This window comes from Podarcis filfolensis, assembly GCF_964270895.1.
Source record: "Podarcis filfolensis genome assembly, chromosome: 1".
Classification (NCBI taxonomy): Eukaryota; Metazoa; Chordata; class Lepidosauria; order Squamata; family Lacertidae; genus Podarcis; species Podarcis filfolensis.
Genome location: NC_139604.1, coordinates 57,590,880 through 57,605,004, shown reverse-complemented (window position 1 = coordinate 57,605,004; position 14,125 = coordinate 57,590,880). Strand labels below are relative to the sequence as shown.

The following is a 14,125-nucleotide window of genomic DNA, read 5'->3' as shown; positions in this document are numbered from 1 at the left end:
CTGATCGTCGAAGAATTGATGCTTTTGAATTATGGTGCTGGAGGAGACTCTTGAGAGTCCCATGGACTGCAAGAAGATCAAACCTATCCATTCTTAAGGAAATCAGCCCTGAGTGCTCACTGGAAGGACAGATCGTGAAGCTGAGGCTCCAATACTTTGGCCACCTCATGAGAAGAGAAGACTCCCTGGAAAAGACCCTGATGTTGGGAAAGATGGAGGGCACAAGAAGAAGGGGACGACAGAGGACGAGATGGTTGGATAGTGTCTTCGAAGCTACAAACATGAGTCTGACCAAACTGCAGGAGGCAGTGGTAGACAGAAGTGCCTGGCGTGCTCTGGTCCATGGGGTCATGAAGAGTCGGACACGACTAAACGACTAAACAACAACAAACCTTTGGTCCTCCTGATGTTGTTTACCTCAAACTCCCACCAGCCCCAGTCAGTATGGCCAATGGTCAGGAATTGTAGATCAGCAATATATGAAGGGTCACAGTTTCCTCACTTCAACGTGCACATCATCCACATGGATAATTATTTCCTACATATCAAGGATGGGAACTATTTCTATGACACCCTGAAACCAGATTCTCAAAACATCTTACAACAAGAATAAAAGGAAATCTAAAATACATAGATTTTAAATAAAAGAGCTCAACAATAATACATATTTAAAATGTATACAAACTAATTCCAATTCCTTTCTTAGGCCAATCAAAATATAACAGAACAGTGTTGTGAGCTTTTGAGTTCTCCAGAACTCTTCATAGATAGTAAACAGAACAAGGGGAGGAGGAGGAAATATTTTTGTCTGATGTTGAAGCCTTAATGACATTGGAATTTTTCTAAAGCGCCAACACAACTACCTTTACATTTTATGCTACATGGAAAATAAATAAAAAATGGCAAAGATAAAATTGATTAGACCTGGAGCAGATTGAAATATATCAATCTGAAATGCTATGAACCAGGTGAGCCTGGTGAGCAAGGTCAGCCTCTACTGCTTTTAGCATTTTAATGTAAGCAGCCATGGGAGTCCCATGATGGGTCAACTTTTCCTAAGCGTAGAAAAAAATAAACGTTAAAAATAGTTTTAAAAACAACAACATTGCACAGTGTAGTAAATGTGTGGGCACTTATTCAGCTACAGTTTTGATTTTAATAGGAGAGATTTAACTCACATCTTTCTCAATGAAATAAATGGCGTTTGGGTTGGAAAGTGCGAAATGAAGGAATGAATGAATGAATGCAGTCAGGGAATTCAGTTGTTCAAATGAGATCAGGCAAATACAAACGAAGGCATGAACCCCAGGATTTGAAGCTGGAGATATGATAGTAATGGGAATCTGATGTTTTTCTGAGGCTTGTTCACACATCTTGCCAGATAGCTAATCATGGTATTGTGCTTGTTTTAATCAGAATGTGTCACAAGGCAAAACATATATGGTCTGTAGCAGCCATTCATCCTGATATTGCTCAAAAAATGTACTTTGCAGCTACATGCAACAGTTTATAGATTTTGTCACATCGATGAAGTTATTCACATAGAAACTGAAAAAGTGTGAGCAACAGACTAGATAACAAGGCAATCAGGCAATCAGACATTTTGTTGGAATAGCAGAGTTCACTGAGTAGTCTGTTCTACTATGTTTCTGTTAATTACCTTTCACCAGAGATGAACTCACTGTAAATGCAGATGGCCACAGCTGGATGCCAGTGAGCATATAGTAGCAGCTGCTTTTTCTTCTTATGTTGCTTTCATAACAATGACCTTATTCTTGGCTTTGGAGCTCTGTGTGTATTAAGTGTGAAAGAATTGTCTCTTTGGACCAGTCTTATGAGTCTCTTCAAAATCCATTACACCTTTGGGAAAGGCTGTTCTCCAATTGGAGCACTCGCAGGCCAGTGTTCCCCAATTGTCGGTGTTTATCCTACATTTAAAAAAAATTGCCTTGAGAGAGTCTTTAAACTTCTTTTGTTGACCACTAGCATTATGCTTTCCATTTTAAAGTTTGGAATAGAGTAGTTGCTTTGGAAGACGATAATCAGACAGCCAAACAACATGACCAGTCCAACGAAGTTGATGTTGAAGAATCATTGCTTCAACATTGTTGATCTTTGCTTCTTCCTGTACACTGGCATTAGTTCGGGAAGATATGTAATTTTTTCCGGACACACTGTTGATGGAATCTTTCAAGGAATTGGAGAAACGTGCTAAGAGGAAGGCAGATTTGGCAAACCTTCACCATGATCAACTATGTCCCCACTGTGGAAGGACTTGTGGGTCCAGAATTGGCCTCTAGTTACTTACGGACTCACTGTCCAAGACTGTGTTCAGGGAAGACAATCTTACTTGGCTATGAGTGATCGCCAAGAAGAAATAAAGAAAGAAAGAAAGCCTACTAATCAAGGCCACTGTGCAATTTTCTCCTCCAGCCACCAGTTTAAGCACTGTTTATTCTGGCTGACTACTAGACAACTAGCACCTGATATCTAGGCTGGGCACCCCTTCTATAAGGGGGTCTGGCAAGTCAACGAAGTGTAACATTTTCTCTCTGTGGGTGGTATATATTTTCTGTCTATGCAAGGCAGTGTTATTGGGCGTCATGCAGCAGATACCAGCTACTGGTTTATTGCAAGACAGAAAGAGATTGGCTGCTGCAAGGAAATGAGAAAGAAGTCTGAAGATTTTGCAAGTGTATAATAGTCTTTTTGAAAATCAGGTGATGCTTTAGAACCAGCAATGTCACTCTAAGGTCAGTGCTTGCTTGACTCCCTCCTGCTCAGTTTTGTCCTTCTGAAGTGTGACCCTTTCCTTACAGATTGATTGGCCCAGGCCGCAGGGATCAGGGTAGAGAAAGGCATTGCAGGGTAAACTTAATGGGCATCGATGGAGGTAAGATTTGGATCAGCTGCAGTGGGTGCACATTGGTTTGCCATCAGATCAACTGTGCTGGCATTTTTTATTCTGTGCTGCACATTGTATTGTTGCATGCCACCCCAGTCTCCGAGTGGTGCGAGATTTCAGGGTTTCCCAGGCGATATAAAACAGTCATTGAAGTTACTGAAGGACCATGGACTTTCATAGAAGCCACCCAGACAGCAACCGGTTCTCATTTGCGCGCGCACCATCCCCCCCCCCCCCGCAGTCCTTTTTTATGTAACGTCTTGGCAAAGGCAAGGGCTTGCTAAATATCATCCGGAACGGGACCGGCACGAACAAAGGCCGTGGGATTACGCAGCCCGGCATCTGCCGGGGCACAGGCAGCGGCGAGAGGGAGGGGCGTCCAATGCGCGCGAGGGATTTCCTGCACAATAAAGCCGGAGCTCTCTTGCTCCCCGCGAGCTGGTAGAGGGGGCGGCCAATGGGCTCTCGCGAGCCGGGCGCGCAGGGCGCGGGGAGGCGTGTCCCGGGCGGAGCGCGCGGCCGGCGGGGCGCTCGGGGGTTGCGGCTGCTCGGCGCCGCTGGATGGGCAGAAGCGCTTCGGCCGCTCGGGGGTCACTGACTGTGGCATCGTGACAGCCGCTGGCGGAGATGGCGAAGGCCGAGATCCCCGCGGCAGCCCCGCGGCTCTTCACGTGGGACGAGATCCAGCTGCGATCGGGCAGGGCGCCGGAGCGGTGGCTGGTGATCGACAGGAAAGTCTACGACATCAGCCAGTTCCACAAGCGGCACCCGGGGGGCTCCCGCGTGATCAGCCACTATGCGGGGCAGGACGCCACGGTGAGGGGGCCGAAGGAGAGCGGGGGCGCCAGAGAGGGGATGCCCCACGCAGCGAAGCCGGGGAGCTCCTTTCCGGGCTAGCGGTGGGGGCGGAGATCATGTTTCAGGGGCCGGGCTGGAGGGCGAGAGATGCCTGGAGGAATAAGGTTACTGGATAGGGCGGCATGTGTGTGGTGTTTTGCGCGGGCTTTACTGGAGAAGTGATCGTTGTTGCGACCCGATCCTACACGTGTTTACTGGGAAGCAATCACCGGGACTTAGAATCGTAGAGTTGGAAGGGACCACGTGAATCATTAGCCCAAGCCCCTGCAATGCAGGAATCTTTTGCCCAACGTGGGGTTCCAACCCGAAACCCTGAGATTAAGAGTCTCATTCTCTACCTGCTGAGCTATTCAGTGCAAAGCCATGCTTCGGATTCCAACATCTGGAGCCCACTCAGCCACACCGAGGGCCCTGGAGCTGCCTAAAGATCCTGCAGAGGTTTCTTCATGGAGAGGCCGTGCTTTATACTCAAAAGAACAGGAGTTGTCATAGGCAATGATGAATATTTAAGAATAAGAAATAACTAACTGACCAATCACGTTGGTTCTGCCCCCCCAACAAAGTCCTGCCCCCCCAACAAATATCCTAGCTATGCCCATGCATATATGGTGCGGGATGGAACATGCATTACATTTTCTGACTGGAGGTAGAGAAAGAAAAATAACTCTGCACATGCTCAGAAACACTGTATTTTCACATGTCTCACAGTGATCACTTTTCTAGTTGTAAGAACATGCCGCGCATTCACTATGCTGCAGGGACAGATCACCTGTGGACCTCCCAGCTTTCTTCAGCTTTATGCAGCATAGGCCATGTGGTCTGGGGTGGAGTTGGGAGTCCAGCAATGTTTAGAGGACCACAGGCTCCCCATCCTTTTTGTAGGACTTGGACAAAAATGAGAAGGCTATGAATGAATATATGCCTATTTGTGTGAGAGAGCAGGAACTCTGGAAGAGAGGAAAGTATGGTGACTGGCCTGTGTGCTAGTTTGTTTGTCTGTATGTACTGTGTCTATCTATTTGTTGGGCTATATGCCTCACTCTTCTTCCCAAAGCATGTTCAAATATCCCCCATAGAAAACTAACATGGTCAGGGAGAGAGCTAGGCAGACCGTTTCTCCCCGATACGTTAATTTCCCATGTGTACCGTCTTGTACAAGTACCAACTTGAGACTGAGGATAACTTTTCAAAATGATGACTGCAACCTATTAGGGCTGACCCTACCATTAGGCAGAGCAAGTCAATTGCCTTAGGTCTCAGAGGCTTGGTGGGGCAGCAGTGGCTTCACGCATCCAGCCATTTCTCTTGAACATTTCCCTCTGTTAGAGACCAGAGCTATGTGTGCCCCAGGCCAGTCATCCACCCCCATAACCATCCTGCTACCCTTGGTTGCACTGGAGGATGCTATCCTGTTGCAAGCCTTGAAGTTGCCAGTCTAGTCAGTATCTGGGTGTGTACGTATGTGGCAAATTATCCTTTGCTTCAGGCAGCAAAATGTGTTCAGGCTGGCCCTGCTTATTAGGCATCTATGCAGTGTTCTATTTGTGTTCACATTAGAAGTGGCTCTCCTGATGGGGTGGAGCTACAGCACTAGCCTTCTGGCAGTGGAGAGGGGGGGAGGTGGCGGGGAGAATGGTGTGCTGCAGGCACACTGGTGGAGTCAGTCTGGTGCTCCTGCCGGTGGGTCTGCACTACACTGACCTCCACCCTTCTTCCTGGCAAGTGGCAGTGACATCTGGTATTGTGAATCTGCCCCACTGCTTGCATGTACAAAATTTAAGTTTAGCATGACATATATGCAACCAGGAATCAGCCATAGCAAGCCTAATGTGCCCCCCTTTGCATAACCATAGCTTACCATGTCATCCAGACTTGGAATTATATGATTAATAAAAACTTAACTTTGATAATTATGGCATGAAGTTGATTTGCCTGAAACCAACCCTTATTAAAGTTAACCATAGTTTGGACCAGCAACAAAACATGGTTAACCATAAAACGGGAGCTTCCAAACCTTTCTGTGGAAAGAGAAGTGGGGAGCATTCGCTTATCTTCATACTAAACTGTGATAGATACAATAAATACCTGTTAAGAGTCCAAGTGCTTGTTTATCTACACAAACTTGTTTGTAACTCCATGGGAGCACTGTACTGGGGGAAGTGGAGAAGCAGTAGGTTTGATAAAGGTTAAGTAGTCTCTGTGCCCTTCTGCCCTAGCCCATCAGCTCTCCACCCCAAATCTCCTCCTCCAGAAATGGCTTCTCTCTAAAAGGAAGATGAGTCTATCAGGATTTTGTTGCATGCATTGTGTGTTAATGTTAGTTAAGCTGTAAGTGTCAAGTCAAGTAATGCCATTTTCTTCTTGCACATCCTCATAACCACCTTGTGGGGCTGGCTGCTATTCTTTGTATTTTGCCTTGGAGAGCTGAAGTGGAAAACCACGTAGAAGTACCATATTTTTCGCCCTATAGGACGCACCGGCCCATAGGACGCACCTAGTTTTTTGGGGAGGAAATCAAGGAAATTTTTTTTTATTTCCCCCCCAGGTTTGCGCAGCCATCCCCAAGCGCTCCGTCTCCCTCTTCTGCCTTCAGGGACAGCCTCTCTAGCCTCCGTGGGGCAGCGGCTTGCCCCGCTGTCCCCCGAGTTTGTGGAGCTGGCGGGGGGGAGAAGCAAGCTTGCTTCTCCCCCCCGCCAGCCTCCAGATCAGGTCGGGGAATAGCGGGGTGGCGGCGCTCTGCCTCCCCGCTATCCCCTGAGCTTGTGGGGCTGGCGGAGGGGAGAAGCAAGCTTGCTTCTCCCCACCCCCCGCCAGCCCCCAGACCAGGTCGAGGAATAGCGGGGTGGCGGCGCTGCGCCTCCCCGCTGTCCCCCGAGCTTTTGGGCTGCAGGCTGCTGCCCGCAAGCCTTGCGAGCCCGCGGGACCTCCCGCCGGGCTTGCAAGACTTGCGGATAGCTTCCTGAAGCCTGGAGAGCGAGAGGGGTTGGTGCGCACTGACCCCTCTCGCTCTCCAGGCTTCAGCGAAAGCCTGCACTCGCCCCATAGGATGCACATACATTTCCCCTTCATTTTTGGAGGGGAAAAAGTGCGTCCTATAGGGCGAAAAATACGGTATTTGATCTGGGTTTAAAACCCAACCACAGCATAGACTTATTGCAGTCATGGCTAAGCTCTGATTTGAACCTAAGTCATTACTTCACTTCACTGATGGGATCCCAGAACAGCAGAAGCTTGGATTAACGGACCTCCAGTTTACATAGCATTTACGTGGCTGTACTTTTTATGGAACTCAGATAGTCTTGTGCTTACAGTGAGGTTTCTGTCTGAACCACTTCTCACAAACTCACATTTCAACCGGTCGTGCAGCCACTCTAGCCTTTTTAGAAAGGATAGTGGTGGCATACTAAACGGCAATTTGCGTTTGTGATGAATGGCTCAGCTGTCTGACTCATCATGTACATAGCACAATCCAGACACAAAAAAATGCATCTGGCAATGTGCATCGTGGCAGTGTGAATTGACTCTGAATAAGCCATGTATTTTAGTCTGGATTTAGCAGCCTTGAGGACATGCTGAAAGCTTAACACTTGTGCAATTGGAAACGAAGATGAAATACTGTTCATCTGGCAAAAAAAAAGCTGTTATAAGTCTTATTTTTAAATATATATATATAGATGGAAAATCTAAAAAATGTAAGAAAATGAGAGGTTCCCTTTCTACTTCCTGCTGCCCAGCTAACTATTCCAGTTCTGAGAAGGTGATTTACAAGGTCCCTCTCTATCGCCTCCCTCCTCTCCCTTTTACATTACTGCCGGGTTTTTACAACAGCCATTGTGAGGATTGGCTGAATCTTATGGTACCACCGTCTACAGATCAGCCTACGAACCACCCCCTTTCCCCCTTCCAATGAGAAAACTAAAAGGAAAATACCGTTCCCCACTCCCAGGATTCAGATAAACTTAGGAACAGCGGATACAATCTCTCTCTCTCTCTCTCTCTCTCTCTCTCTCTCTCTCTCTCTCTCCATCCATCCAGCACTGGAAGTAGTTATATCAGCAGCATTTTAAAACACTTTCCTGGCCAGCCTTAAAGGGCCAGCACCATCCAAAGGCACACAAATTAAGGATAGCATGTGTTGATCAGCATCGTGGAAAAGAAGGAAAGAATAAAAGCCAATACAGAGATTTTTTAGAAAGGGGACATTTTCGGTCTGAGGGGTGTCAACAGCAGAGGCATTATAGTAGACAAGAAACCAGCTTCTTTCCTGAGGTCCTCACACCGCTTGAACAGAAGAGTGACTGACACTATGTCAGTGTGATATAAATATGTTGTTGTTGTTCTTGTTGTTACAATTTATTCGATTTATATCCTGCCCTTCCTGCCAAAGGAGCCCAGGGCAGCAGACATGACAATAATAATAAAACTGTTTAAAACATGCTATATATAAAAAAGTGGATTATGCATCAAACCCAGGCCTGAGCACAGACTGGAATGGGTCCAGACAATCTGTTTCCTCCAATAGTGCTTTCAGCTGAACTAAAAAGACCCTCTTGAGCATTTGAGGCAGATTTAGGGCAGTGTGACCTGTTCTTCCCCACTGGGCACCAAGCCTAGTGAGCGCCACAGGGTGTCACAACTATGACATAGTGAATTGAGCAGAATGGAAGGCAAGAGGCAGGTGGGGCGCTTAATTTTGGCCTTGTACATGGCACTGCTGAGATTTGAATGACCAAAGTCCACCCCTGTGAGCACTTTTACCTCAAATGGGGGATGTTAGAAGTCTGGAGTACCCCCTGTCTACAAACCTGTTTCTTTGGGTGGAAGCGCACGCCTTCCCTGGACATTGTGGTGTAGGGGGTAGTATGTCAGACCGGGTTCAAATTCTTACTTATCCTGAAACTCGGTGGATTGCTGTGAGGGGAGTGGAAAACTGTATATGCCACCTAGGGCTCCTTGGTCAGGTTGTGCACCTAATTATCACACTGACTTGAGGGCACAGGCTTGTTTAGGTGACACAGGGCAGGCCATGTGATACACACAGTTTTACCTGCTCCCTACTCCTCAGCATTTGCTGCCTGAGGTGGCTGCCTCACTCTGCCTTATGGTAGGGCTGGCGCCTTGTTATACAGACAAGCTAAATAGCTTTGTCCTGTTTATAACACTCAGGGACTGAATGAATGGTTGGCAGACATCAATCAATCATCTCTCTCTGGGGTTTTGATAGAGCTGACAATGGAGTATATAATGGGGAAGATTTCACCTATCCCACAAATACAAAATCTTAAATGCCTTGGGAATGATGTGGGCATTGTTTGAAAGCAGAGAGCTTCTAAATGCAGTTCTCAAGGAGGCAAAGGTAAGTGTCTGGTTTATAAATGCAAAGGCATTTCCAGAGCGGCACCTAGTGGCCAGAAGGAATAACTGCTACCCAGGACTTGTGGTTGTCTTCTTGAAGCCCTTCAGTAAGTCTTGGGAACAAATGCCTCAAATAAAAATAAAAGCACAGGAACAAAGAAACCAGTGTCCTGGCTAGAAATCAGTCAAAGGACCATCAGTATCTGTGCCAATGCCACATGTGCCAGAATGTGAAGCTGCAGCCTTTAGAGAAACTCAAGTCAGAAGGTGAAAGAGGCTTTTTGGAAGAGGAGACAAAAGAACATTATTTGGATAAGAGAAAATAGTCAGGATATGACCGACAGGTCTCTGTTTAGAGCAGGGATGGGGAACTTGTGGCCTTCCAGATATTGGACTACAACTTCTGTCATGACTGGGCTGATAATTCGAGTTCAGCAACAACTGGAAGGCCTCTAGAGGAAATGATGAGAGATTCCTGCACTGAAAAACTTTACCAATTCAAGGAAAAAGTTAATGAAACAATGTGGCCATTTTGGATTGTAAAGTATATTTTAGGAAGTGCAGAATGGGACTAGCAAGCTTCACTAGCTAGATTTCCCCACATTGACCTAGGGATGCCAATAGTATCATGCCTATTTCTTGACATTTTTTAAATTAACATTTAAATTCTGCCTTATTGAAGCACCACTAGTTTACTGACTTCATTCCACTGTGGCTTTTCAGGATCCCTTCACAGCATTCCACCTGGACAAGACTCTAGTAAGAAAGTACATGAAGCCCTTGCTCATTGGGGAGCTTGCAGCAGATCAGCCCAGCTTTGAACCCAGCAAAAATGTAAGTTTCCTTTAAAAAAAAACAAACAAAAATATATAGTAATAACATTACTATTATTGTTGGTAGTGGTGATTTATTTTGAGACCACCCATCTAATAACTGCAGGTTGGTATACTACAATATCTAGAACCTTACATGATATTAAAAATACTTAAAATCTTAAAACATCATAGGACATGTTGGACTGGTGAGACTGATGGTCAGTCACTAGAACTCCATATATTATACATAGCTTTAAAGTCTCAGTTAGCCCCCTTATAAAAATATGTTTCATCTGATGGAACTGAAAGAGGGAACCAATGGTATCTGCAATGGGATAATGTCTCATGGTTGTAGTGCCACCACAGAGGAGACCCTGCCACATGTTGCCACCAAAGAGGCACTAACCATTGGTGGTACCACCAGTATGTAAGCAGGCTGTGAATTCCCTTAAGCACTGATGTTATATGATTCTGTCTATGATTGCTGCATAGCAGCCAGGCTGCAGCATTCTACACTAGCTGTAGCTTTTGATCCACACTGAGCACATTACAGTAATCCATGGGTAAGAGTGGCCAGGCTATCCTGATCCAGAAACAATCATAGCTGATGAACCAGCTGCATCTGCGAATTAGCACTCCTTAGAATCCATGAGTGCTCTCAAGTTACACACTGACTCTGTTGAGGTGAGGGCGACCCCATCTAGAACAGGTGACTTTCTCCTTGTGCAATAGACTATTCTACCCATATCTTCCCTATGTATGTCTCCTGAATCTGTTCTGGGAGATCCTCCATCCCTCTGGAACAGATTTAAGGATGGTATTGGTGGGAACGTGGAAGTCACATAGTTGTGCATGTACAACTATCTCATTGAATACAGCCCATGGGTTTGAAGTCAAGCAAGATCAGTGAAGCCAGTGGAAAGGTATCTGGGTGGCCTATCAAAACAAGAGATACAGAAAAAGGATCTATTTGGGGGTGAGAGAGGCAAGAACTAGTTTTCAGTTGAAGAAAGATGAGGACACTGCCAAAACACTAGAAAGAAAAAGAAATACTACTGGCAAAGCTACTACTATCAAAATGGTAATGAAATACAGTTTAAGAAATTATAATAAGAAGTACGAAATGTCCAGAGATATGTAACAATTTTTTAGAACATACCTTCTTCACGGGAAAAGAAATAGAACTTGATACCTTATTTGGGCATAATTTTAAAAAGCACCATGTCTCACTGCATGAAGTATCATACTTCATTGTATTCCTTTGACTTCGAAGAACATGTATCTTGAAACACGTGGCGCATTTCATATGCTTTACTAAAGTTTTCTATACCGCAGCACAGTTTTGAGGTTCTGCCTCGATATCTTTTGTTGTTAAGAACTGGTTTTTAACATGGTCGTTAAGTGTGAGAATATAATATGCTGAATACTGAATGGCCATCAGAACAATGGTTCAGCACCAGTACCCTACTGTATTATGATTTTTAGAAAAAGTATACATTAGCACATATGTAGACAGAATCTATACTACATTGACCTTTCAAAGCCTTTTTGGTTACAGCTGTTTATGTGTGTATTTTAAAATGAATTGTGAGACTATCTAGGTTCTAACAATAGGCTCACCTGGGATGGTTCTAGAGATAGAAAAGCTGGACTTCAGCATGCTCTCTGTAGGAGGTTGGATGAGGTCCCCTTTCAGGGGACAGAAAACTGCAATGTGGTCTCTCTTCACAGAAACTGCATGTAGATGATTTTCGTGAGCTCCGTGCTACCGTTGAGAAGATGGGACTTCTGGATCCCAACCGCCTCTTTTTCTTCCTGTACCTCATGCACATCTTGCTGCTGGATGTGGCAGCTTGGCTCAACCTCTGGTACTTTGGACCATCCTTGGTGCCTTTCCTCTTCTCTGGATTGCTGCTTGGCACTGTACAGGTAACCCACAGATCAAATACAACAGGGCAATGAACAGGACAGGTGGTGGGGTAGGATTGACTACATGAGGCTGCACAAGAGGAGGCAAGATACTTCTAGAAAGTGCCTATTTTCCTCCTGGCTTCTTGTAACTATTGCTTCTCCAGCTTACCACCCATGGCTGCCCAAAGGTTTCCTCCCCTCAAACAATTCTTTCCACTCACCCACACTCTGCTTAAGCCAGGAACTCCTTAAAGCACCTTGGGGATGCTATCTCACTCTCTTCTTTGAAATCACTCCATCAAGCTTTTAGATTAATTCCTCTGCCTTCGTCTCCAGTCACAACGAAGTCTATGCATATTGTTGTTGTTTTAAAAAAATGTTTAGTGCCCTTCAGCTGAAGATCACAGGGTAGTTCACAACATAAAAACAAAAAATGAGAAGACAAAAAACAAAACAAAAACAAACCAATTATCCCCCCCTCCCACAAATACATTTAAAGGGTCATAGAATGTTAATCAACCAAATGCCTGGTTATAGAGAGATGTTTTAGCCTGGCACCTAAATATATGTAATGAAGGCACCAGGTGAGCATCCCTGGGGAGTGCATTCGACAAACTGGGAGCCATCACAGAGAAGGCCCGTTCTCGTGTTGCCAACCTCCAGACGTCTTGTGTAAGAGGCCTCTGATGATTGTCACACAGAGTCTGGGTCGGTTCATATGCATATTAACGGCACTTTCTCTCCATATTGTCCTAAACCTCTCCCAGCCTTTGCTTTTCCCTTCATTGACAAACTTCAGTCATTGTGGCATTGTGTTTGTACTGATGTTTTCCAGGCACAAGCTGGCTGGCTGCAGCATGATTTGGGACACCTTTCGGTCTTTGGCAAATCTAAGTGGAACCACTGGGTTCACAAATTTGTGATTGGACACCTGAAGGTGAGTAATGGAGCTGGGGTTGTTGCTTAGCATCACTCCAGTGGTAATAAATGACGGAACCCCTTTGGCTGAGACTTTGCTGTGTCCTTTATTTGGGGCAGAGTATAAAGATTCTAGTTTAGACCTCTTATTATTTATTTCTCTCTTCAGGGGGCACCAGCTAGCTGGTGGAATCACTGGCATTTCCAGCACCATGCTAAACCTAACTGTTTCCGCAAGGACCCTGATCTCAATATGCATCCTTTGCTTTTTGCACTGGGAAAGAAACTCTCTGTCGAGGTGAGTCTTGGAATATTTTGGAAATGGCAGGGGAATGGGAAGCATTGAAATTAGATTGGCGTCTCTGTGCATTTTTTGGTACTGTGGGAAAGGCCTGGGTAAGGGCATTCCTTGCTTAAATTTAATTGAATCGAGGCAGAATGAGGTCCAAATGTTAGGGAGAGATTAGAATAAGTTTATAGTTTATATTCCACAGCCAAAGTGACATTCCTTTACGTATTTTTAAAGAAGTTACCGTATTTTTCGCCCCATAGGACGCACCGGCCCATAGGACGCATCAAGTTTTTTGGGGGGGAAAGAAAGGGAAAAAAAATTATTTCCCCCCCAGGGGCTTGTGGTGCCGGCAGCGGGGAGAAGTGCTCTTCTCCCCGCCGCCCGCCTTCAGACCAGGTCCGGGGACAGCGGGAAGACGCGCTGCGCCTCCCAGCTGTCCCCGGAGCTTGCGGGGCAGGCAGCGGGGAGAAACGCTCTTCTCCCCGCCGCCCGCCTTCAGACCAGGTCCGGGGACAGCAGGAAGACGCGCTGCGTCTCCCAGTTGTCCCCGGAGCTTGCGGGGCAGGCAGCGGGGAGAAGCGCTCTTCTCCCTGGCGCCCGCCTTGAGATCAGGTCCGGGGACAGCGGGGAGACGCGCTGTGCCTCCCAGCTGTCCCCGGAGCTTGCGGGGCAGGCAGCGGGGAGAAGCGCTCTTCTCCCCGCCGCCGGCCTTCAGATCAGGTCCGGGGACAGCGGGGAGACGCGCTGCGCCTCCCCACTGTCCCCCAAGCTTGCGGGGCTGGCGGCGGGGTCTCCCCGCCGTCAGCCTCCAAACCACTTCGGGAGACAGCGGGATGGCGGCGTTCCGCCTCCCTCTGTCCCCCGACCTTGTGGGGCTGGCGCTGGGGCTCTCCCCTCTCACTCTGCAGGCTTCAGCGAAAGCCTGCATTCGCCCTATAGGACGCACACACATTTCCCCTTCATTTTTGGAGGGGAAAAAGTGCGTCCTATAGAGCGAAAAATACGGTATATGCATGCTCTTGAAGACAGGAGTGCCTGGCGTTCTCTGGTCCATGGGGTCACGAAGAGTCG

At 46.6% G+C, this 14,125-nt stretch overlaps 1 protein-coding gene across 2 annotated transcripts in view; it reads left to right on the top strand.

Moving 5' to 3' along the window:
* The first annotated feature begins 3,332 nt into the window (after window positions 1-3,332).
* Window positions 3,333-14,125, top strand: part of LOC310746810 (acyl-CoA (8-3)-desaturase-like) — a 28,374-nt gene continuing 17,581 nt past the window's right edge. For both annotated transcript variants that reach the window (XM_083580932.1, XM_083580931.1), the window contains exons 1-5: window positions 3,333-3,721; window positions 9,842-9,952; window positions 11,665-11,862; window positions 12,680-12,781; window positions 12,932-13,060. In XM_083580932.1, the coding sequence (XP_083437058.1) occupies window positions 3,533-3,721; window positions 9,842-9,952; window positions 11,665-11,862; window positions 12,680-12,781; window positions 12,932-13,060 (729 nt within the window). In that variant the 5' untranslated portion in view covers window positions 3,333-3,532. The remainder of the gene's footprint in view (window positions 3,722-9,841; window positions 9,953-11,664; window positions 11,863-12,679; window positions 12,782-12,931; window positions 13,061-14,125) is intronic.